Raw genomic sequence first — 25,254 nt, 5'->3', positions numbered from 1 at the left:
AATGGTATGTTAAAGTTGTTTTGGTGCCTGTAGTATTTGTTTAACTTGTGTTGTGTCTGTAGTGTTTCTTGAGTATATCCCAACATTTTTTGAATCCCTCAAATATGAGAGTATTTACAATTTCCATTGGCAGGCTATTTCACGCATTGATCACAAGCCCGGTAACATACTAATTTCTCCATTACTTCACAGTCTTTCATCTTCCTACCTCAAATCATGTATAAGTACATCTCTCTTTTTATGTTTCTCTGTTATTCGTTTTGTTATTTTGTCAGTGTATTGTTGAGTTTCTGCCTTGTTTAATCAATAAGTCATTTGTAAGAAATAGTTTAAACCATTGTTGCCCTTTTCCTGTTGTGAGTCTGCAATGCCCATCAGCCTAAGGCAGTGAAAATCGACCACAATTAACTTAGCTAACAGGATAAAACACATTATACAATGTATCAGTCAATGCGTCAAAGTATGCATTCAATCTACTGTTAACACTAACGGACCTGGCACTGACGCTTTTTACTTATTGGTGGATTCTCTTGTCTCTGAAAAGAATTGAAACGGAACTGTATTCTGATTGGCTGAGACCATCCAGCAGGCAATCACAGTATAGCTTTTATTTCAAATATGTTTCCTGTCTCTCACGGTAGCCACTTACTAAAAGAGTGTTTCTCACAGCAGGACAAAGCAAATTAGGCTAATTGCATGTATTTCATTTATCTGAAAGAGCTGTTTCACATAAAATGTACACAAGATATTATTTCTGGCCCTCTTAAATTTGTGCGTTTATTCATCATTACTTCACAAATACAATCAGACTTTAGGAATACATTTGGCTTTACCTTAATAATACACATAACAATGACACAAAACTAATCAATCAAGGTAAAACATTTATAAGTTTTAATCATAGCCGTAATCTTGTAACATAATAAAACTGCCACATTACTGTCAGCAATAATGGGCAATATACTGTCTGGCGCTATGAAAAGATAAAGAGTGCACAACCTCTAACGAGTTAATTAATTTTCACTGATTGATTAATTAATCACATTAAGTGGCGGTGTCAGGAAGGCAAGCTTGCCACTGAGAATACTCAATGTACAATATAATATATAGAGCTCTGTTTTTTAGCCATTAACAGATTTCTAAAGAAGAATTATTTCTTAAATTATATTTGCACTTTATTGCATAACCTATTTTATTAAACTATCCACTATCTAAATTGCATACTTTTCATAAATATCAGTTCATATTTCATTGTTTTTAGTTTTTCATGATGATCTCCTAAATTATTTTATTGCATAACATTTCAATTTTATCATTGCTCCAAGCCTTTGACTCCTTCCTTCACCAGGAAGTAATATAGCTCATTAAGAATTCTGTGATTGGACAACCACAGACAGTCGGTGCTGGGAAAGAAGGTGGGGCTTCCGGCAGGGCCGGACTGGCCCACCGGGATACCGGGAAATTTCCCAGTGGGCCGTCGGCACCTGGGCCCGGGCAGATAGCTGGGTCTGCTGGCCAGCGGCCGCTGGCTGGGGAAGGTCAGCTGGCCGCTGGCTGGGGAGGTCTGCTGGCTGGGGAGGTCTGCTGGCCAGCGGCCGCTGGCTGGGGGAGGTCTGCTGGCCGCTGGCTGGGGACGTCTGCTGGCCAGCGGCCGCTGGCTGGGGGAGGTCTGCTGGCGGCCGCAGGGGGAGCAGGCTGTTCTGTCTCTGCTCCCCCGCCCTCGCGCGCTAGAAAGAGACCGGGGCCGGTGTGTTTGTGTCATGGTGTGTTTGTGTCATGGTGTGTTTATGTCATGGTGTCATGGTGTCATGGTGTGTGTCTGTCATTGTGTGTGTGTGTCTGTGTCATGGTGTGTGTGTGTGTCATGGTGTGTGTGTGTGTCATGGTGTGCGTCTGTGTGTGTGTGTCTGTGTCATGGTGTGTGTATGTGTCATTGTGTGTCTGTATGTGTGTTTGTGTCATGGTGTGTGTGTGTTTGTGTCATGGTGTGTGTGTCTGTGACATGGTGCGTGTGTCTGTGTCATGGTGTGTGTGTGTGTGTGTCATGGTGTGTGTGTGTGTGTGTGTCATTGTGTGTGTGTCTGTGTCATTGTGTGTGTGTCTGTGTCATTGTGTGTCTGTGTCATTGTGTGTCTGTGTCATGGTGTATCTGTGTGTATTTAAAAAGTGTTTTACTCACCTTTTCTTTTTCTCCTCACGCCGTGCTGGTCTCCCCTCGACTGGCCCTGCCTCTATGGCTGAGATCATCAAGCATGATGATCTGAGCCAATCCAATGCTCTGCCATTGGATTGGCTGCAAAGGCCCTGATAGTAGGTGCTGCACACTGTGCAATCACGCTGTGCAGCACTGACACAGGAAGCACCTCTAGTGACTGTCTGAGTAACTGTCACTAGAGGTGTCACTAGAAGCAATGTAAACACTGCATGTGAGTATGCTTAATGTATAATTAAATTAAAAGGACCAATATTATATATTAGAAAATATATATATTACTCAACCATCTGGGGTGGCAAGACATTGCCTTACATATTACATACGGCAATATATGGCGCAATGACTTATGGGGCTGGCATAGATTTTTTTTTCCAGGGCTGCTTTGTATCCCCAGTCCGGCCCTGGCTTCCAGTAGCTGCAGATACTAGATCTGCAGCTATTGCAAGCCAAAATGTCCTTTAACCCCAAAGAAATAATGAAAAACAATTCCATGTACATTTTCCTTGGGGTACATCTACTAAAATGTTGTGTTTTTTGTTTTTGTTTTTCATTGAAGGGAAACCTTAGTGCTAGGAATACAAAATTCCTAGCACTATATTACCTCTGCTGCTCCCCCTACCTCGCAGCCCACCTCCCCCAGTCAAAAAAGGGTTAAAACCTTACCTGATTCCAACGCCGATGTCCCTGGCTCTGGGTTAGGCTCCGCCTCTGCTCCACCTCCACCAATGTCAGGGGGACATAATGCTCATGTGTGGTAAGGACTTACCCATAGCAAAACATTGAATCATTAGGTTTAGAGCATGAGGATGCCCAGCGTCCGTACCCGACACTAGGACCCTGGTAGACAGCCACTAGAGGTGGAGTTAACCCTGCAAAATAATTATTTTGCCTTTTCAATAACTGCAATAATGCAATTGCAGGATTAAAGGGACAGGGGCACTGCACCCAGACCACTTCAATGAGCGGAAGTGGTCTTGCTGCCTATAGTCTCCTGTCAATGAAAAATATTCAGATTTCCCATGCTAGAACCAAAATAGGTACAAGGTATTGTTTCATTGCTAAAAAAAAAAAAAAATATTGCCCGTCTGAGTGAATGCTAGCATCAGTTTTAATGCACTTGAGCAAATATTTTTTATCTTTGTTTTTAATTCATAAAACCCAATAAAGGGGTATATTTGTTCACCTGTGCCTCACTTTATAGGACTAAAACTTTGAATGTAGTGTCCATTCAATGTAACTGCAAAATATACTTTGCAAATTAGTAAAGTCTCCATTGGTGTTCTTCATATTACTAGAGTAAAGATGATTTTTAGCATCAGAAACTGGTTCAATTCAGATACCTGTTCTCTGGCATAGAAAGTTTAGTGAATTTTATTATTTACAAAGTGGCAACACAATTCTCAGAGCTGTTCATGGGTACAATTGCTCCAAGTAAAAAGAAAGAGGTATAATGCATCTAATAGACAATACAAGCATTGAAAAATAAATACAGGGGGAGATGAGGGCCATGGGAACTTATAATCTGCGTATATAACCATAATAAAAGAAAGAAGGTGCAATGAATATTCCTCAATGATGTATGTTTTTTGGTTTGTTTTTTTAAAGAAAGCATTTTTTTTGCTATTAATCCTGATATTCAGTTGTTTTTGTCAGGCTCTAATTAGTAAGTAACTCCAATGTTATTGAGAATAAATGTATTGACAGGAACATAGGTAGTGATTGAGGGTACATTGATTTTGGTAGGCACAAAAAAATGGAAATCAATTCTGCCTTATCCGTAGAGTGTTTTGAATGACACACGTTTTCGATCATTGACTACTTCGAATGATAGTACTACACACTATTAACTGTTTAGACATTAAAGTCCGTGGTCTAAGCTCTGTACAGCTAACACATACAAAACCAGTTTACAGAACAATAATGTGAAGCTTTGAAAAAGAGGTGGTCTACAATTCTGTGCTAGAGTTCGAGAATACCTGCCATATTGTCCTACGCAAGCAATAAAATTGAGAATGAAATCTGTAGTATTTATCTAGGGAATAAATCATATAGATGGCCAATGAGATTGCATCTGCAATGTTACTATCAGGGTTATTTACTAATGTTTGAATTTTAAATTTAAGGCCAGAGTAGCTTAATTGAAAGCATAGCTGGCTTAAATATTTTCAAGCTATCCATTTATCTCCTTCTCTGTAGGTCAAAAGAATTCTTCAAATAAAAATCGTATGTACTAAAGAATTATTCGTGTTCAGATATTTTGACTTTCAAATTGAAATTCACTTTGAATTCACACTTTAGTGAATAATTCTCTACAATTTAGATTTTATCAAGCACAATATTTCACAGTTAGAATAATTATAGGGCTAGGTTTCATGGACTGCATCTAATAGAAACCTGAATGATATTATTTGCAGTCGAAGACAAGCACGAAGACATCAACAAACAGGGGTTGAGCAAAGCATATAATGTTAAATATCATTGGAATTGATAATTCTGTTTTCAAATCCAGCTTTTATTTAGGTTTACATTTCCAATCAAGCTTGCACTATATCATAACCGAGTTTATTTTGAATATCATGTCATTTTCCAGTTAGAGTCTCTTTGAATGAGGATAAAATAGTGATAATATTGGTATCGCATTACAATTCCTTGATGTACATAGATTCTGACCATAGAATCTTATGCTCCAATGACAATAAATTTCACGTCTATCTATGAGGCAACAGGTAAACAGGTGTAAAACAGCGAAAATCCAGTTTTGAGAAAGATTGACTGATTGACGTATTTAACAATTATTTCCTTTATAAGAAGTGATGAAGTTGTAATGTTATAAACATCACTATCTTCTGCTACTGATCCTTTAATGATATAAGTAGCATTTTTTGATTGTTTAAGGGTAAGGGCAGGAATTAATATCTGATAAGCAATTTTCTATAAATATATTTTATACATATAATTATAAAGCAATTTTCTATAAATATATATTTATCCATGCCCTTGGTTTATGTTCTCACAAGAACAAAAGCATCTGAGAACCTGTGCTAATAGTAGGGCATGTTCCCAGTGACCTCAGAACATTAGGGGCCTGCCTACAGTATGATAGCATTGGTGGTACTCAAGGAATGCGAACATTTGGTCAGGAATGTAGCTGTATGAACCAATGGGAGGAGAGAGTAGGGATACTTGTCAGCTGTGACTCTTGCTGACAAGGGCCTCGATTTAATATTTTTGCATAAGGTTTTAAAATTATTTAACATTATGAAAAGTGTTTTAATTTTGTAATATTTAGATTTTTTTATTTGCTTTATTGATATATATTTTTATACATGATATATTTTCCTATATAGTAATATGTTTAAAAAAAATAGTTTTAAATGTTTAGCCAAGCATATTAAATCATTTAGAATGCTTATCCAACAATAAATCAAGGCCAGGGTTTGGCCTCACTTTAACCTTAACTGGTTCTATACCCGCATTCTGCATATTTGGCTTTCTTGGCATTGATTTGAGCCAGTAATTCATGTCTTGCCATTTCTGCTCTTTGCGTGTACTTTGAATGCATTGAGACTCTTAACCTATTGTCGGAGCATGCCTTAAAATACATATCCACTGACTCAGTGCCCTATAATGTTGTTTGATTTATTTGCTTTTTTTTTGTGCTGGTGTATCAAGTAGTCATTATGACGAAATTTCTTAGAATATTTTTAAATTCCCTATTATTCCTTGAGTGTTGCCCTTAGTTTGTACTCTCAGTTTCTTTGTTGCGGCCCACGTCAGTTCAGATTTGTTGATTGTTCATGAGTCCCTGGTGAAGGATACCTAAGATTCTTGGTCCCTTTACTGGGACACTTATGTTTTGTAATCATAGTTCAGACAATGTCCAAGAACATTAGTTTTGTGTATTTTTTGTTTACTTATACCAGGGGGATCACCTCTTGTCTAAGAGATGCCTCGAGTTCTTCAATATTTGTAGTACTTGGGGAATCCATGACCTTACAATACCATGTTCCAGCTACACTAGGACTTGTGGACCAAGCAAATGGTTTACCTAACTTCCAGTTGCAATTTAGATTTGAATGATGAAAGAAGAATGTACCTTCGGCACAGTTAATTCAAATGGTCCATTTTCTATTGAGGCACTTAAAGGGAATATAGGGTTGCTGTCTTCTTGTTGTTACATTAACCCCTTAGTGACCAGACCGCTATTCAATTTTCTTACCGTTAAGGACCAGGGCTGTTTTCACATTTCTGCAGTGTTTGTGTTTAGCTGTAAATTTCTTCTTACTCATGTACTGTACCCACACATATTATATACCGTTTTTCTCACCATTAAATGGTCTTTCTAACGATACCATTATTTTCATCATATCATATAATTTACTATAAAACAATTATAAAATATCATGAAAAACTGTAAAAAAACACACTTTTTTTACCTTTAACCTGCAAAATCTGTTACGCATCTACAACCGCCAAAAAACACCCGTGCTAAATAGTTTCAAAATTTTGTCCTGAGTTTAGAAATACCCAAAGTTAACATGTTCTTAGCTTTTTTTTTTTAAAGTTATAGGGCAATATGTAAAAGTAGCCCTTTGCTGTCTCCTATTAATATATGTTAATATCAAAATGCAGTTAGTATAAAATTACATATATATATATTTTTTTTTAATTATTTTAAAATTTGCCACGGACGTAACTGATACGTCCAAGGTCGGTATGGGATTAAAGGAAAACTCCAAACACCTTAATCATCGTAGCTTGCTTATGTGCTTTAGGTGTGAAGAGTGTGTCCACTCTTTTTCATTTTTTAAAACACGTGTATTTAAATAGAAAATTACAGTTTTATAATAAACCTTGTTACACCCCCTTCTCCCCCCCCCCCCCAGATATCAGTCAGACAACCAATCCTGTTACATCCTGGTTTGTTTAGCTCAGTGGAGCTAAACTCAAGAGGCAGCAATTGCCCAGAGCACCTGCCTCGCACAGACTTCTCATTGAGATGCATTGGGAAGTCTGTGATTGGACAGCCACAGAAAGTCTGGGCGGGGTTAGAAGGGCAGGGTTTGCAAAGGCTGCAGACAAGAGGTCTGCATCTTTTGCAATCTGTTTTAAGATATGCCCCAATAAAAATTGTATAATTGCGCACATGCATGTTTTCAGTTATTTTAAGTGTGTCAAATGTTTTATAATATGTTGATCAAAAGCATACAGAATCATATATCATCAATTGTACTATTTTATATTTAAATGTCCTCTTATTTTAAACTATGTTACTATACTCATTGATGTTAACTCATGAACACCTTTAGGAAAGCGTTTTGAATCGGTAAGCTTCGTTGCTATCTCGTTTATCTTCCATGTTGAAATTGGAGTTGGAATGAACCATAATTAAGTTCTTTGATGTAGTGGTGTGTTTGACATTATGACCTCAATTTAATATTTTTGGACAAGCATTTCAAATAATTTTATATTTTTGAATTCATTTTTTTAAAATTATTCATTATTTTGAAAAATCTTTTCATATCTTGATATTTTATGCTAAATGAATATATTTTATGTATGACATATTATTTTAATATTTTGAAAACAAATAATTTAAAAAGTTTATTTAAAAATAACAAATCATTTGAAAAAGCTTTGAAAAGTAATAATGGGATTTAGTTAAAAGATATGAGCACAAGTATTGATCCTATATAGTCTGTTAGTATAGAGATGCACATATTCATTTTAATAACACAGCTATTGTTATTGTAGACAGTCACTGTTTGATAAATTGACAACTGCTTCAAATTTGGCAGGTACAAGGGCAAGCTGGGTCTCTACAAAAGTATGTGACTTACAGATTGTTTACCCAATGAATTATTTGATGCATACAGCATACAGCAGAATTGTATTTTATAATGCTAACAGTTTACTGAGACACAAACATCCGTTTGGCAGCAATGTCTCATTTATGCAGTAGTTTAGCATTTAGACCTTAAAGCGTCATTCACGGTAAAAATAAGCCAATAAAATAGCTCGTATTAGGTAAATTATAACAGATACAACCTACACAAACACTAAAACCGGGGAAGTAATTTTCAAACAAGTTGACTTCAAGGTCACAGGATATATGGTAAAAGAAAATAGAGATATATTGAAATTCACTCTTTAAATTGCTGTTTGATACAAGTTACTGTTAGGCTTGAGAAAGTCATTATTGGGCAGAAGTGTTGCTATTCGGTTCCAAAGAAAATTGCTGTATTTGGAAGATTATGTGCCCCATACTTTGTTTGTTTTCATGGTCACAGGAGTGATGCCCAGCAGAGCTGCATTGCCCGAGTGGCAAGTAGCTTTGCTTGTGATTTTCTCACAATATATTTCAATTGTATATGGGATTTGGGCCTACATTTTGCAAGTGAAGTGCTACCAAGGTGAGGTAACTAAGTAGGACACCAACTACACTTTCCAATGGTTGTAGATTTTATTTTGGGCAAGGTCAACCTCAGCCTTTTATACTTTTGAAGATAAGAAAAGTAGTATTGTTGATTTAGGAGCTAATAACATTTAGACCCAATGTCTTGAAAACTAACATGCGTCCAAACTGTCCCGCTTTTTGTAGTGCTGACCTGCCATCCTGCTTTAACTCTCTCATGGTCCTCAAAGCTGTGGGCTGGCGAGGCTGCTTGTCAGGAGGCGGACATGCCCCTTTTCTGGTCTGATTTTTGCACAAGACCGCCATTTTCCAGGTGACCCCACCCATTGTAAGAATTTCCTGGCATCACTGGCACTGCCTCTTTATGACTTTGCCCACTTGCCCCAACTTCCACTGGATGAGGAGGTATGAACTGAATCTACAGGTTAAATAATTAGATCTTCTTACTAAGACTCCATGTAGTTCATTGTTTAGTGACTGTGTGCAAGAAATTATGGGAAAGACCAAAAAAGCGAGGAAGAAGAAGGAAGAGTAAGACTACCAAACAGAAATGTTACAAAAAAATTCATATTTACTTACTTTTTCTGTGTCACAATGTAACCGTATTGGTCATTGCTCGAAGACTTGACTTGTAGCTCCAAGTCTTCTGTTGCTTTATTTTTGGGTTCTTCCTGATATGATCTTCCATCTTGTGTGAGACTTTCTGACATCCAATGCTGAAGCTCAAGTATCTCTTTGGAATCTGAGTCTTGGACAGCTTTCTTCTGAGCTGTTAGCTCTCTAGTGTATGTCTCACTTTTTACATTTTCTACTCCAACCTTTACCTCACCGTCATCATCTGAGAAATAACGGTTATCCCCGTATTTCTTTACTTCAGCTTTGAAAGGTTCTTCAGGCATAAATTCTTGTCCATTTGGGTTTACAGTAAAATAGTGAACATCTTCTTTACTTGAACTCGTTCCTTTATCCTATTGAAAATAAGTTTTACGTTAATATAGGAAATTGACATAAAATTATGTTTATTCCACAGATATGTTCTTTTTTCAAGCACGATAACAGTTTTCATTTAACTGTAACTCTGTATCTAAAACAACATAATTTTCCTTTAATATCCCTTTGCCCTGCAGTAGTAAGATATACCCACAGAGGTATGCATAAAAAATGGCACTTTTTGCCCACTGCAGATTGCTTCAATGACATACACCCACAGTTAATAATCTTTCTTTTATTTATTTTCTTTACAGTAAGCTGGAGTGGTAATGTTGTCAGAATCCACTGGCACTATCTTCCAAGAGAGAGTCAAGTCATTTTTGAACACTTTGACACATGTCTAGGTCAAGCAGACATCCACAGTCTGCCCCACCTCACAAATTGAGAAAACAGACATTCCTACTTTCATAATAATGATACTAGTTCAAACCTATGTTTGGATGGAATTTGTTGACTGAGAGAATCAGCTGACTGATGAATTCCATCTAAATAGGGACAAAACTGTTATATCAAATGAGATAAGAATAGACAATCAAATTGCTTATCTAATTCAGAAGAAGGAACTAGACCCCGGGCATTGAGAAGACCTTTCAAATATCCATGGAATTGTACCAATGAACTACTCATAACATAAGCGCTACAGTTTCATGTAGTAGCTATGGTACTTAGTATGCCCCTTTAAAGAGCAGTATGGTTTATAATTTACTGAAATTCCAACCCAGTCAAGAGATATACAGAGACAAAGTAGGGACTTCTTTGTCTCTGTATTTCTCAGCTGCCTGACTTTCTTAGACTCAGGGACTTTTACTTAAAGTGTCAATCCTAAACAGCCATCACCAGTGACAGCTGCATGGAATTCGCTGTGTCTATGGAGGATGCCTTGGTCTTGCAGGATCCTCCATAGATCTCAATGATGTAGTCTCGAGCATGCAACAAGAGTACAGCAGTGACGTCGACTGACAAGGACCTACTGGATCAAGACGGCTGCGTCCTCGAGGGACAGGTTAAGGTAATTAAATCTCACCTTTACCTGCCCCTGGCCACCCGACCCCCTAGCGGTGGTGCCACAAATTCTGCAGAGTCCCCAGACAGTGACAGTGTCGCTTTAAACACCATGCTGATTCCTATACTCCTGATCTCATTTTGGAAAAAAATGAATACATGTTAACAAATGTATCAAATACTGATCTACTAACATCTGGCTAACATCTACATAGACAATAGTGTTAATTAACTAAAAAAGATCATTTTTGCACTAGTCTGGTAACATTGATAACAATTGCCACTCATTATACCTCAAATAAACATTTTAATGACAGGCATGACATTATTGCAATAAGTAATATACGTATATAGTAAATATTACTCCTTTTTTTAGAAATATTGTTCACAGATAGAATTTGAGTTGATTTGGGAAGTTTGGTATTGCAATATGAATAAGCTATAGCTAAATAAATAACTCATGCAGTTGTTATTTATTTGTAATGCTATTTAAAACATAAACATGTACCTTCATTTCAAATTGTGAATATTTTCCACTAGGTTCCCGACCTACAAAGAAAAAGAAGAAATAATAAAGTTAACAAGATATTTGTTATTCAACGTTGTAAGATTCTGTTCAAAGATATCTGACAACATTTATTTAAAAAAAAACATATATGTATTTAAGAGATATTTTGAAAATAACTATGTAAATGGAACTATTTGTTCTTCGTAGGTCCTGGATAATATTAAGCTCATCCGAGCAATAAATTTGTACAGAATATTACGCAATCTATGATTCTATTCATATTCATGTTAGGTATGGGTGTCTATTAGACTAAAAAGTAAGAAGTCTGGAAGGTGGGTGTATAGTATAGTAAGAGGAGTGAGGGACTTCACACACTTTTTCCAGAGTTTTAGCTAAATGTTATGACGTCATTATAGTCATGTCTATAAAAGAACAGTAGACAAAGGACCACATTCTATGCTGTTTCTTCTGTTCCCCTTACTTTCTGGACGTTTACTCTCCCTCGAAGATCTCTATAACATTTTAGGTTTTTAAATATGTGTCGCTGTTTTCATCGTGAGTAGAATAAATTTATATTTTTATAAAGAACATCAGATTGCGTATTAATATTTTTGGGTGATATTATAGAAGCATATTACAGTGAGCTATTTGATAGAAGAAAATATATACATGATTGTCCTAATAACCCTTTACACATACATATTTATTACAAATGGCAAACTTAAATTATATTTCAATTAAAAGTTATTTTTTTGTTCTAGAGATTTTTTTCATCATTCAAGCCTCTCTCACAGTACCAAGAGCTTTCAATGCAAGATGCAACCTTAAATGGATGACTTTGCATCAACGTGGCCGATTAGTTTCCCATCTATTTGGAAGGCAGAAGTAATATGTTGCTACTTTGTTTTGCACTTCGATAACATTTCCGATGTAATGAAGACAGACTATGCTGCAGAGTTGGTAATTATGAGGATGTCTTTCCTGTGTCCTACGCTAGAAAAGGTCAGTGGCCAAATGACAGAACAAAACAAAAACGCAGAACTTGTTACCAAAGCACCCAACACGTGCGCAAAACTTTGTCTCAAATCATCGTAACAATAGCAGTCATGAAAGATGTCAAAAACAGAACCAACTTAAAATATTCTCTGATTGACATCTAATAAGGACCTCAAATTAATATTTGTAGATAAGCTTTTTAACAGGTTTTAATCTTTTTGGATAAACTTTTAAAATGATTTTTTCAGAATATTAATATATGAAAAATATATCATATATATAATAAAAAAAATTAATACTAAAACAAAAAATAGATGCCATATTTTCACATTTCTTTCACCATATAATAAGTATATCTTTAAATGTAAATAAGCACTAATACTGAAACTGGACATGTCTAGGGAATTTCCAATCACCAATGGAATCATAGATACAGACCTTCCAACAGGTCATGTTCTCAAAGATTGAAGAAATGCATTCAGAATTAAACATTACCAAAGATATCACAGATATGAAAAATGTTTAGCTATTTTTTCCATCGTGACTGTTTTGGTCTAAATTAATGAATGTTTTGGTTCAAATGAAATTAATCATTTTAAAAACTGAAATATTACAAGTCCCAATCGCCACACTTCTACAAACATAATACATTTTGGGTTGGTGGGGTATATGTATTTTTGTGACAATGAAATATGCAATATAGATAAATAGATTAAACAGGTCTTTGCTTTCCTGAAGCCCAAGAAATCAATATATTGACTCCTGTGGAGGGAGATTATGTAAATAAAACAAACCGCTACCGCTTAAGAATTGACAGAACAGAAGATTTTGAAGAAATCAGTAGCTCGAGTATGGGGAGGTTTCCAAGGTTAGTTTCTGTGAATTCCCACTTGGGAGTTATCGATCCGAGGTCGCTGCTGCCACGCAGTAAGCTCATGAGTTGTAAATTTACTTGCTAATAGGTGTATGTTTTTCTACTGAAAGATTATTAAGTGATTTAGTACGTTTTGAGTCTACTGGTAACTATATCCACATTTTAGAATGCGCACCGTCTACAGCAGATCAGAATGCACTTCGGCACACACTCTATCACAGATTAGAATGCACTTAGTCTGCACTCTGAGAATAAATGAAGGAGCACTCACAAGGTAATTGGAAATTATGTTAATTGATACAAATTGAAAGTAAATTCAAAGGGAGATTTGAATTTGGGCCATTATTGCCAAAGTGAAATCACAAATGACTTGGAGTTTTTTTTTTTATGTTTTTTATTATTAGATTATTTTGTTCTAAAAATTGTAATTAATTTTTCCCAGCAATTCATGTTTTCATGAATAACACGGTATTCACATGTAATATGTCTGTATTCAACTGATATTCACAGCTGTGCCTCATTAAATATCAGCCCGGTCATTCCACTGGTCTGGATCTTCAGAAATATTCTGTCACCATCCTGTAGTACTTGGACTGAAAAATCCAGACATTGCTTCTCAGATTTATCAATATTCAGATTTTGTCTATCTGTGTATTTATCTGTGTGTCTCTATGTGTGTCTGTGTGTCTGTATGTGTAACTGTGAATCTATCTGTTTATGTGTATGTGTATCTGTGCCTCTATCTGTGTGTTTGTATGTGTGCATTTCATTTATGTGTATCTATCTGTGAGTCTGTGTGTTTATCTGTATTTCTGCATGTGTGTCAGTGTGTGCATCTGTGTGTCTATGTGTGTGTTAGCGTATGTGTCTGTGTATCTGCATAAGTGTCAGTGTGTGCATCTGTGTGTCTTTGTATCTGTCTGTGTGTCTGTGTATCTGCATGTCTATACCTGTGTATCTGTATGTGTGTCAGTGTTTGTTTCTGTATGGGTGTCAGTGTATGTATCTGTGTGTCTGTGTATCTGCATGTCAGTGTGTCTGTGTATTTATGTGTGTGTGTGTGTGTGTATAAGTATCTGAATGTGTGTGGCAGTGCATATTTATATGTGCTTACATCTCAGCTTTAAAACTCCAACCCTACACACAAATACACCCCTGCATTCAAATGTTAACACTACATACAGACACACCCCTGCATTCAAAGGCAAACACTACACACAAGTAAACCACTGCTTTCAAATGGCAACAGTACATAAAAACACACAACACTACACAAAAATATACCCGTACATTCACACACATACTTCACGCAAAAACGTGCTTACTTTCAAACACTTTTTCGAACTCTGCTCAAACTCTGGCAAATGTTAGACCCCAGCTGGCATCTATCTTTTGGCCATCCTTGCAATGGGAGGAAGGGGGCATACTTGCACCAGGGCCCTCTCTACTTTAGTTCTGCCACTATTGAGGGTGCAATATCCAACTGAAATTCACAATGTCTAGTCACTAATCATCATATGGCTGAGGGTGCTATATCCAACTGCTGTATGAATCTCTCACCTTTTATGGACTTATTAAAAGTGTACAAAGAGAGAATTGCTAAGAATTTGAAAGTAAATTTAAAGTGAATTTCAAACCTTAGGTAAAAATAGCCAATTTGGAAATATAGCTAACTTAGAGAATTGTTCCAGTCGAGCCCTGAGATAAGCCCCATTGAAGTAAAATGTGCGTGCCTATTTGCCTCTAGATTAAAAGGATTTCTAGGACATAACTTGGATACAAGTTGTTCCATCGTGAGCCCTTATTTTCAAATGTCCCTTTTTTACGAGAGGTGTAGATTAAATCCTGAGGTAGGCATTCCCCGCTAAAGGAGGACACTATGACTAATTCTGAACTGGCATTCCTATTTATGGCATGAACAACAGTACACTTTCTAGATAAAATGAAAGACGAGTAATTCCGTCAGACTCTCGAGTGTCTACAATGATGCCTATATGTGAGCCTGTCTGATTGCCCGCTCTGCTAACTATATGCATTCCAAACCTCTACAACCAGACTCATATCTAGGAATGAACATTCAAAGACATGTCTGTTGGACCGAGGAAACTGCAGTGGTTACTGTTGATACCTCTGAGAGTGATATTGAACTCTTTGTTTTCATCTCCACTTTCTAAAGATTCATACGGTTGCACCCTTTTCATTTCTTGTTCTGCTCTGTTTCCTTCAAGCTTCCTGGTGCTCAGTTGATTTCCATCCACAATCTGAAGAGTGTCTGCTATGACGTCAGCCAGTTCATCCAGCTCTTTAGGGCTCAGTGTGTCAATGTTCAGTTTGTGTCTGCCCAGTTCCTTCACAACATTCTGTATAAAAGATTCTTAAAAGGAACAAAAAAAGTGTAGATAAGAAAAATGTAAAGATGCACAATGTACAGTTCACTTAATGATATTTATCTCTGGTACATTTCACCTTTATCCTAAAATACAGAAATTGGATTGATAAGCTACATAGCGAATTTATAGATTTTTTTTAAAAAAATACAAAATTTCTAATTCATATATTTTTTCAACTTGATCATTTTGTTGTACATTTTAATATATGAATTTTAATTCGACAAAACGGACAATTTAAAAATAAGCAAATCCTTTTTGTTTTGTGAATAGATATCCTATTTTTTTGTTTGTTTTTGTTTTTGTTCTTACCTACAAGAATTGAATTACCACAATCAGATTAATAAGTATCACCAGGACAGACCTAAGAAATTGTGCTGTCTTTGCTTTCTCAAAAACAACATACCCTGAAGATTTCCGTGTATAGATGTATGTGTATACATGATCATTAGTGATGTCCCGAACGGTTCGCTAACGAAAAGTTCCTGGCGAATATAGCTAAAGTGTCAGAATTAGAAATTGTGATTGACTTAAAATTGGGCTTAATTTCAGACATTGTAGTTAATCCCACAGCAATCGATACTTTGAGATCACAAGGTTAACAGGAAACACAATGGAAACATCTTGGAAAGATCTAACCTGCCTTTCTGACCCCTTTTATAGCGCGATGTTGATGATAATAGAAGACAGGCGCACCGTTAACCTGTTATACTTCACCAACAATGTGCATGTTTCTTTAAGCTTGTTCAAATCAGATATTTTGTGTGTAATAAATATGTATATTATTTTGTGCTATCAAGTTATTTTGTTGTTCTGATACGTTTTTGTCCTTTCATTGATTAACAAGGAATCTGTCGTTTTTCAGGCGTTAGTTCTGTTCGTGCGTAACCACGTAGTTTGGGATTATGGTTGATTGTTGGAAACATAATCAAAGACACAAAGTCCTCTTTGTTGCTGAATCCACAGTGTCCAATGGTTCAGTTAATGTGTCAATAACAAGTATTCTAATTGTCGAAATTTGACTGTTTAAAAAAAGCTATAGGACCAGTTGTAGGACCAATAACAGTAAATATGTATCTGAAATCAGAGCAGTAGGGTCATGATCCCTACAACATTGTTAACAGCTTATTGGCAGCCATTAGCATGTCGATAATTATTGAACATAAGATTGTAATTTACTCTAGAGGCAAAAATAGGAAGGAAGGTTCGTGTTTGCCTTAGAACCAGGAGATTAATAATTAAAAACTGAATTGTAGTGGATTAAAAGCTAAATATAACATTTTAGGATGTAGTGACAAAGTTGTGAAAGTTTTTGAGTTTGAGAATGTTTTCAGATCAGCTATTTTGCATTTTTAGTTTTTGATTCCCTGTGTCCTAGTGTCTTTGATTGTGTTCTTTAAATCAGTTTCTCGTGGCAGAATGTCAAGGCTGTTTTTGTAAAAATATGAATAAAATGTCATTGGCATGTGAATAAGCAGTAGACAGTAACTAAAGGCTTGCCAGAGACCCATTGATTTTTTTTTTGTTAAGCCATTGCAAGAAAAGCAGATATTCTGAATAAAATAAACATGCCATCAAAGGATAAACAATGTCGTACCCGGCAGCCTTTTTTCCCCCTTGCCTCTAGTTCTAAAATATTCCTTACACCACAAAGGAATACACACAGAATTAACTAAATGACAATGTATATGTATCTCTATATCTTGCTGTCTTCTTAAAAGATGCCAGTTAAATAATATGCAATACAGATGGTGGAAAGCAAACATATATTACCATCTACAGCACTAAGAGGGTCCTTTGGGTCCACATGGCGAGAACTTGATTTATAAAACAGCGCTCCAGCATTTGGCCTTGATAATACTCTATTTCTTGGTCTCTGAAGGTAAGGCTTTATTTTAAAACTACCACCTTCATCATCTTTAGGAAGCACTCCATCAGTCTGACTAAGCTGAGGGTTAAGGAATCTATTAGAAAAAAGTGAAGGCGATTTAGCCCTTGGATTTGAATTTAGATTATCGGGAGTCTGTGCGAGAGATTTCTGGTCGAGGTAAGCTTTTAATGCTGCTAGTAAGGATTTTTTCTCTGGATCCATTTCCGACTCCTTTGGAAACTGAGCGAGCGTCTTTAAAGGAAGATTTTCTGAAGCTTTTTGATGGGGTACTGAAGCAAACGTTAGCATGGGTGGGTTTCCTTGGGATTTTTGAAGCACACGGTCGATGAGAAGGTCAGAGTTGATGTTTTCATTCTACAGAGGCAAAAGAACATCTTTATTAGCATGCAAAATGTCACATTTCAAAAGAATGGGCAAAAATATGAGACTAGCTAGAACTGTGTAACAATGTGAAAATTGTAATTGTTGCGTAGATTAGTAACTGACTGTTCTATTAAAAATACCATTCATCACGCTGCTGGATCATTTATATAGCAATATAAATTTTAAACTTTTTGCATATTTTCAATGCATTTTGTTATCATGCACTGGCAATAGGAAAGGGTCAATTCCAAACTAAAGTGCTCCTTTTAAAAACCCCACAAGAGCTATTAGTCTGTATTGGCTAAAAACAATTAAACTCTTGTTCCTTTTCATTTCCATTGGTGCACAAAATCTATTAACTAGCCAAGCATGCATGTATAAATAGCATAAAACTAATTCCGCGTGAATCTTTGACTTTAAAAGAGTCTTGCGGTGTTTATAAATATATAATGCAAGATATAACCTTTAGAAAGGCTTAGACTGTTTTACTCAACAGAGCTACTTTTGAGAAAAGATCAATAATGTATAAAGGGTAGAGCAGAAGATGGTATTGTAATAGAAAGCTAAAATGATGGTCGATTGGCATGAGCTATCAAGTCTTCATTTACTGAGGAACTCTTTTCCGACAGTTCTCTTTTTGAAAAAAGAAAAAGACCTGTGAAGAAAGGTTAGATGCACAATATGGTGTGTTTTTTATGTCACTCTGAATTTCACAATCAATATATTCGAGTGAAGTATATACATGAAAGTGATATATGGAGGATGTGTGCAAAACAAGTCAACGATTTTTCATATAATTGGTGCTTAGGCTGACCAAATGAGCATTAAATAGCTGCTGGTTCCAAAATAAAGACACAAATCAAAAACTTGCATAGCTTGGCAACATTTCCAAGATAATATATAGATTTCATTTTTTGTCTCCCTCTTCCTTTGCATTCTTTAATTCACCGAGAGTTTAGTTATTTCTGCTTGAGGATACTTTCAATTGTATTTCAGTTTGTATTTAACCTGTAAGAAGGTTAACAAGTTTGAAGTTGACTTTTTGTCTTTTTGTCATTTTTTCTATGACATTAAACGGATACTCTAAACACCAGAAGAACTTTAGCTTAATGAAGCAGCTTTTGTGTATAGATTATGCTCGTACAGTCTCACTGCTTAATTCTCTCTCATTTAGGAGTTATATCACTTTTGTTTCTGTTTATACAGCCCTAGCCACACCTTCTCTGTCTGTGGCTCACACAACCTGCATTACAATAAATAGTTTCATTTTCAATCAGAGTTATAAAGTAAGTGTGTTTACATTAAAAGTGTTTATTTCTTGAACTGGGAATTGAACTTTAATCACACGCAGGAGGCTCCTGCATCCTCTAGCAAGTTATTAACTAGCAGAATAGGAGATAATACATTCTGAATTAAGCACACAGTGCAATAAAGTATGTGTGAATCTTTACAGAAAGTGTTTAGGAAGGCTCTGTAAGTCACATGCAGGGAGGTGTAACTAGGGCTGTATAAACAATGTGATTTAACTCCTAAATGGCAGAGAATTGAGCAGTGAGGGTGCAGGGGCATGGTCTGTACACAAAAATAGCTTCATTAAGCTAACGTTGTTTTGTTGCCTATAGTGTTCCTTTAATTAAGGGAGGAGTTAGTGATTTCCAACTGCAGCGGATTTTAGTACACTTACTAAAAGGGAGAGTGACCTAACATGTATCCTGCAGTGAACTTTAAAATCAAGCTGGTAAAATTAACTTGGCATATCTAATAATTTCATATTTTATCTTCTCATTTTCTGGTGTAGTCCTTTTATGCTCCATGTCAGCAAATGTCCCTAGCTTACACAAGTCCCATAGTCTTGATAGCTGCCTTTTAACCCCTTAAGGACCAAACTTCTGGAATAAAAGGGAATCATGACATGTCACACATGTCATGTGTCCTTAAGGGGTTAAACTCCAGAGCCCTTAGTCAATCAGGAATCTGCTCTGTGTGTGTGTGAGAGGGGATGTGTGTGTGTGGTGGGGTGGGGTGTGTGTGTGTGTGTGCAGTGGTGTATCCTGGCTTTGTGCTGCCTTAGGCAGGACAAAAATCATGCACCCCCCCTCCACACCACTCCCACCCAACCCTTCACCCCTGCCCTGCCTTCTAAATACACACACACACACACACACATTCACTGACAGATACGCACACACTAGCTAACAGAAACACTCACTAACAGACACACGCACTAACAGACACACACACACACTAACAGACACACACACACACACTAACAAACACACACACACACTAACAGACAAGCACACTCACACTCACTAACAGACACATTCACTAACAGACACACACACACAAACAGACACACACACACACACACACACTAACAGACACACACACTAACCGACAACAACACTCACTAACAGACACACACACACACACACACACTAACAGACACACACACACACACACACACTAACATACACACACACTAACAGACATATACACTAACAGACAAGCACACTCACACTCACTAACAGACACACTCACTAACAGACACACACACACTAACAGACACACACACACACACACTAACAGACATACACTAACCGACAAAAACACTCACTAACAGACACACACACACACACACACACTAACAGACACACACACACACACACACACACACACTAACAGACACACACACACACACACACACACACTAACAGACACACACACTAACAGACACACACACTAACAGACATACACACTAACAGACATACACAGACACACACTAACAGACACACACACCTACTCAAGTTAACACACTCACTTTTTTTAATTTAACCCTCCAGCCTCCTTATCTTTGGGAATGCTGGGGGGGGGTTCTCCCTTTCCCTGGGGTCTAGTGGTTGCTGGGCGGTCGGGTGGACGGGCGGCGCTGGCGAGGGAGCACTTTCCCCTGAGCGCTCTGCTCAGCACCCTCACACGCCGCAGAGTGATGCCGGGAGCCGGCATATGACGTCATATTCTGGGCTCCCGGCATCACTCTGCGGCGCACGAGGGAGCTGAGCAGACAGCCTGCCCGACCGACCGCCCGCCTGGCTTGTCAGTTAGCCGCAAGGCTAACAAGACATTTGCCCTTGGCATTTGGGGGCGGCTTTTTTTGCCGCCTCCTGGAAAATGCTGCCCAAGGCAAATGCCTTGTTTGCCTCGCGGCTAAAACGTCCCTGTGTGTGTGTGTGTGTGTGTAGAGTGATGTGTGTCAGGGGGGTGCTGTGTGTGTGAGGAGTGCTGTATGTGGGCCTGGTGCTAAGTGGGGGAGGTAGTGCTGTGTGTGTGAGGGGTGCCTTCTGTGTGTGTGAGGAGTGCTGTGTGTGGTGGGGTGCTTCGTGTGAGGAGTGCTGTGTGTGAGGGGGTGCTGTGTGTGGGGGGTGCTGTGTGTAGGGGGAGTGCTGTGTGTGTGTGGGGAGTGCTGTGTGTGGGGGGGTGCTGTGTGTTTGAGGAGTGCTGTGTATGGGGGGTGCTGTGTGTGGGGGGTGCTGTGTGTGAGGAGTGCTGTGTGTGGGGGGTGCTGTGTGTGAGTGAGAGGTGCTGTATGTGTTTGTGAGATGGGGTGCTGTGTGTGTGGGAAGTGCTGTATGTGGGGGGTACTGTGTGTTGGGGGTGCTGTGTGTGAGGAGTGCTGTGTGTGGGGTGTGCTGTGTGTGTGAGGAGTGCTGTGTCTGAGGGCTGCTGTGTGTGTGTGTGTGTGTGTGTGTGTGTGTAGTGCTGTGTGGGGGGGGTGTTGCAGAGTTTGAGGGGTGGAGGTAGCAAATTAGTTTTTTTTCTTTTTAATAATGCTATACATTAATAAAATAGTCATCCATCCCCCTTCTTCTTACCTCATGGTGAAGGAGGGGGGACACATCCAGCCCTGTTGGTCCGGTGGTGAGTTCTGTGTAGCCTGCAGCTCATCTGGCTGCAGGCTGTCGCCTGTCCTCCCGTGCGCAGAATTCTGTGTGGAGTGTTGCCATGGTTACACATGGCAACGCTCCACACAGCCTGCTTGCGGGAGGAGCGATCTGCCTTACAGGTCCCTCCTCCCTTTCTCTGGGTCCTCCCGCCCTGTCTCCCCGATCGAAGGGCCCTTGGGCTGGTGAGGGAGATCTCTGATCTCCTCACTGGAATGAGAGGGCCCACAGCCAGAAAACAGTGCCAGCTCTCCATGGGTCAGCAGAAGAGATCAAAGGATCTCCCTTATTGGCCTGGGTACGCTGAGCAGCGCGGTGGGGCCCCCATTCCTAAGGGGCCCTCGCGCAACTGCCCAGCATGCCCATTGGGAAAGACAGCCCTGTGTTGTGTACATGAGGGGTGACTGACTAAGTATGAGGGTTGCTGTCTGCAGTGGTCATGCATATGTATGAGGGTAACTGTGTGTTTATGAGGGTGACTGTAGCAATATATCTATGACATGGTGACTGCATGTGAGAGCTGAGTGTCAGAGGTTGAGTACTCAAAAGTGAGTCTGGTGTGAGTGTGCAGGTGTGAGTGTGACAATGTGGCTGTGTTTATGTGTGTGGGGGGTTATGTTATAGGGTGAGTAGAGGGGTAGATGTGTGTGGGGAGGCTGTATTTCTCTGTCTACCCTGCCCACAAACTGTAGCTTGTTTTTTTGTTCATTTATTTGTTTGGTTAAGCCCCCTCCTACTTTCTGTTTCTGCTAATATTCATTCCCTGATGTTCCAGAGTGGTCTGATGGAATGGTCTGAAGAAATAGAGTATTATCAAGGCCAAATGCTGGAGCGCTGTTTTATAAATCAAGTTCTCGCCATGTGGACCCAAAGGACCCTCTTAGTGTGTGTGTGTGCAGTGGTGTATCCTGGCTTTGTGCTGCCTTAGGCAGGACAAAAATCAGGCACCCCCCCTCCACACCACTCCCACCCAACCCTTCACCCCTGCCCTGCCTTCTAAATACACACACACACACACATTCACTGACAGATACGCACACACTAGCTAACAGAAACACTCACTAACAGACACACGCACTAACAGACACACACACACACTAACAGACACACACACACACACACTAACAAACACACACACTAACAGACAAGCACACTCACACTCACTAACAGACACATTCACTAACAGACACACACACACACTAACAGACACACACACACTAACAGACACACACACTAACCGACAAAAACACTCACTAACAGACACACACACACACACACTAACAGACACACACACACACACACACTAACATACACACACACTAACAGACATATACACTAACAGACAAGCACACTCACACTCACTAACAGACACACTCACTAACAGACACACACACACTAACAGACACACACACACACTAACAGACACACACTAACCGACAAAAACACTCACTAACAGACACACACACACACACACACTAACAGACACACACACACACACACACACTAACAGACACACACACTAACAGACACACACACTAACAGACATACACAGACACACACTAACAGACACACACACCTACTCAAGTTAACACACTCACTTTTTTTAATTTAACCCTCCAGCCTCCTTATCTTTGGGAATGCTGGGGGGGGGTTCTCCCTTTCCCTGGGGTCTAGTGGTTGCTGGGCGGTCGGGTGGACGGGCGGCGCTGGCGAGGGAGCACTTTCCCCTGAGCGCTCTGCTCAGCTCCCTCACACGCCGCAGAGTGATGCCGGGAGCCGGCATATGACGTCATATTCTGGGCTCCCGGCATCACTCTGCGGCGCACGAGGGAGCTGAGCAGACAGCCTGCCCGACCGACCGCCCGCCTGGCTTGTCAGTTAGCCGCAAGGCTAACAAGACATTTGCCCTTGGCATTTGAGGGCGGCTTTTTTTGCCGCCTCCTGGAAAATGCTGCCCAAGGCAAATGCCTTGTTTGCCTCGCGGCTAAAACGTCCCTGTGTGTGTGTGTGTGTGTGTGTAGAGTGATGTGTGTCAGGGGGGTGCTGTGTGTGTGAGGAGTGCTGTATGTGGGCCTGGTGCTAAGTGGGGGAGGTAGTGCTGTGTGTGTGAGGGATGCCTTCTGTGTGTGTGAGGAGTGCTGTGTGTGGTGGGGTGCTTCGTGTGATGAGTGCTGTGTGTGAGGGGGTGCTGTGTGTGGGGGGTGCTGTGTGTAGGGGGAGTGCTGTGTGTGTGTGGGGAGTGCTGTGTGTGGGGGGGTGCTGTGTGTTTGAGGAGTGCTGTGTGTGGGGGGTGCTGTGTGTGTGGGGTGCTGTGTGTGAGTGAGAGGTGCTGTATGTGTTTGTGAGATGGGGTGCTGTGTGTGTGGGAAGTGCTGTGTGTGGGGGGTACTGTGTGTTGGGGGTGCTGTGTGTGAGGAGTGCTGTGTGTGGGGTGTGCTGTGTGTGTGAGGAGTGCTGTGTCTGAGGGCTGCTGTGTGTGTGTGTGTGTGTGTGTGTGTGTGTGTGTGTGTGTGTGTGTGTGTGTGTAGTGCTGTGTGGGGGGGGTGTTGCAGAGTTTGAGGGGTGGAGGTAGCAAATTAGTTTTTTTTCTTTTTAATAATGCTATACATTAATAAAATAGTCATCCATCCCCCTTCTTCTTACCTCATGGTGAAGGAGGGGGGACACATCCAGCCCTGTTGGTCCGGTGGTGAGTTCTGTGTAGCCTGCAGCTCATCTGGCTGCAGGCTGTCGCCTGTCCTCCCGTGCGCAGAATTCTGTGTGGAGTGTTGCCATGGTTACACATGGCAACGCTCCACACAGCCTGCTTGCGGGAGGAGCGATCTGCCTTACAGGTCCCTCCTCCCTTTCTCTGGGTCCTCCCGCCCTGTCTCCCCGATCGAAGGGCCCTTGGGCTGGTGAGGGAGATCTCTGATCTCCTCACTGGAATGAGAGGGCCCACAGCCAGAAAACAGTGCCAGCTCTCCATGGGTCAGCAGAAGAGATCAAAGGATCTCCCTTATTGGCCTGGGTACGCTGAGCAGCGCGGTGGGGCCCCCATTCCTAAGGGGCCCTCGCGCAACTGCCCAGCATGCCCATTGGGAAAGACAGCCCTGTGTTGTGTACATGAGGGGTGACTGACTAAGTATGAGGGTTGCTGTCTGCAGTGGTCATGCATATGTATGAGGGTAACTGTGTGTTTATGAGGGTGACTGTAGCAATATATCTATGACATGGTGACTGCATGTGAGAGCTGAGTGTCAGAGGTTGAGTACTCAAAAGTGAGTCTGGTGTGAGTGTGCAGGTGTGAGTGTGACAATGTGGCTGTGTTTATGTGTGTGGGGGGTTATGTTATAGGGTGAGTAGAGGGGTAGATGTGTGTGGGGAGGCTGTATTTCTCTGTCTACCCTGCCCACAAACTGTAGCTTGTTTTTTTGTTCATTTATTTGTTTGGTTAAGCCCCCTCCTACTTTCTGTTTCTGCTAATATTCATTCCCTGATGTTCCAGAGTGGTCTGATGGAATGCCAGGCAGATCTGCACTTAAGGCTAGGTGCAGACTCTTCTGAATGCCCCCTTCCAGTCTCAGAGAGCTGCTCTCATTCGGAAGTGCAACTTGCAGTGACAGCAAATACAGAGCCATGCAGGGAGATCCGTAGATCTCCCACCGGTCCATGCAGCTGCATATATCACCG

At 39.8% G+C, this 25,254-nt stretch overlaps 1 protein-coding gene across 1 annotated transcript in view; it reads right to left on the bottom strand.

Annotated features, from left to right (window-relative positions):
• PTPRN2 (protein tyrosine phosphatase receptor type N2) overlaps nt 1-25,254 on the bottom strand; it is an 808,683-nt gene that overhangs the window by 521,182 nt on the left and 262,247 nt on the right. Inside the window, exons 6-9 of the mRNA XM_063452665.1 lie at nt 17,161-17,632; nt 15,129-15,374; nt 11,131-11,171; nt 9,210-9,598 (exon numbers count right to left, since the gene is read on the bottom strand). Of these exons, the coding sequence (XP_063308735.1) occupies nt 9,210-9,598; nt 11,131-11,171; nt 15,129-15,374; nt 17,161-17,632 (1,148 nt within the window). The remainder of the gene's footprint in view (nt 1-9,209; nt 9,599-11,130; nt 11,172-15,128; nt 15,375-17,160; nt 17,633-25,254) is intronic.

The sequence above is a fragment of the Pelobates fuscus genome, chromosome 4, assembly GCF_036172605.1.
Source record: "Pelobates fuscus isolate aPelFus1 chromosome 4, aPelFus1.pri, whole genome shotgun sequence".
Lineage (NCBI taxonomy): Eukaryota > Metazoa > Chordata > Amphibia > Anura > Pelobatidae > Pelobates > Pelobates fuscus.
Note: the sequence above shows the minus strand (reverse complement) of the source record. Positions and strands in the feature narration are given on the sequence as shown.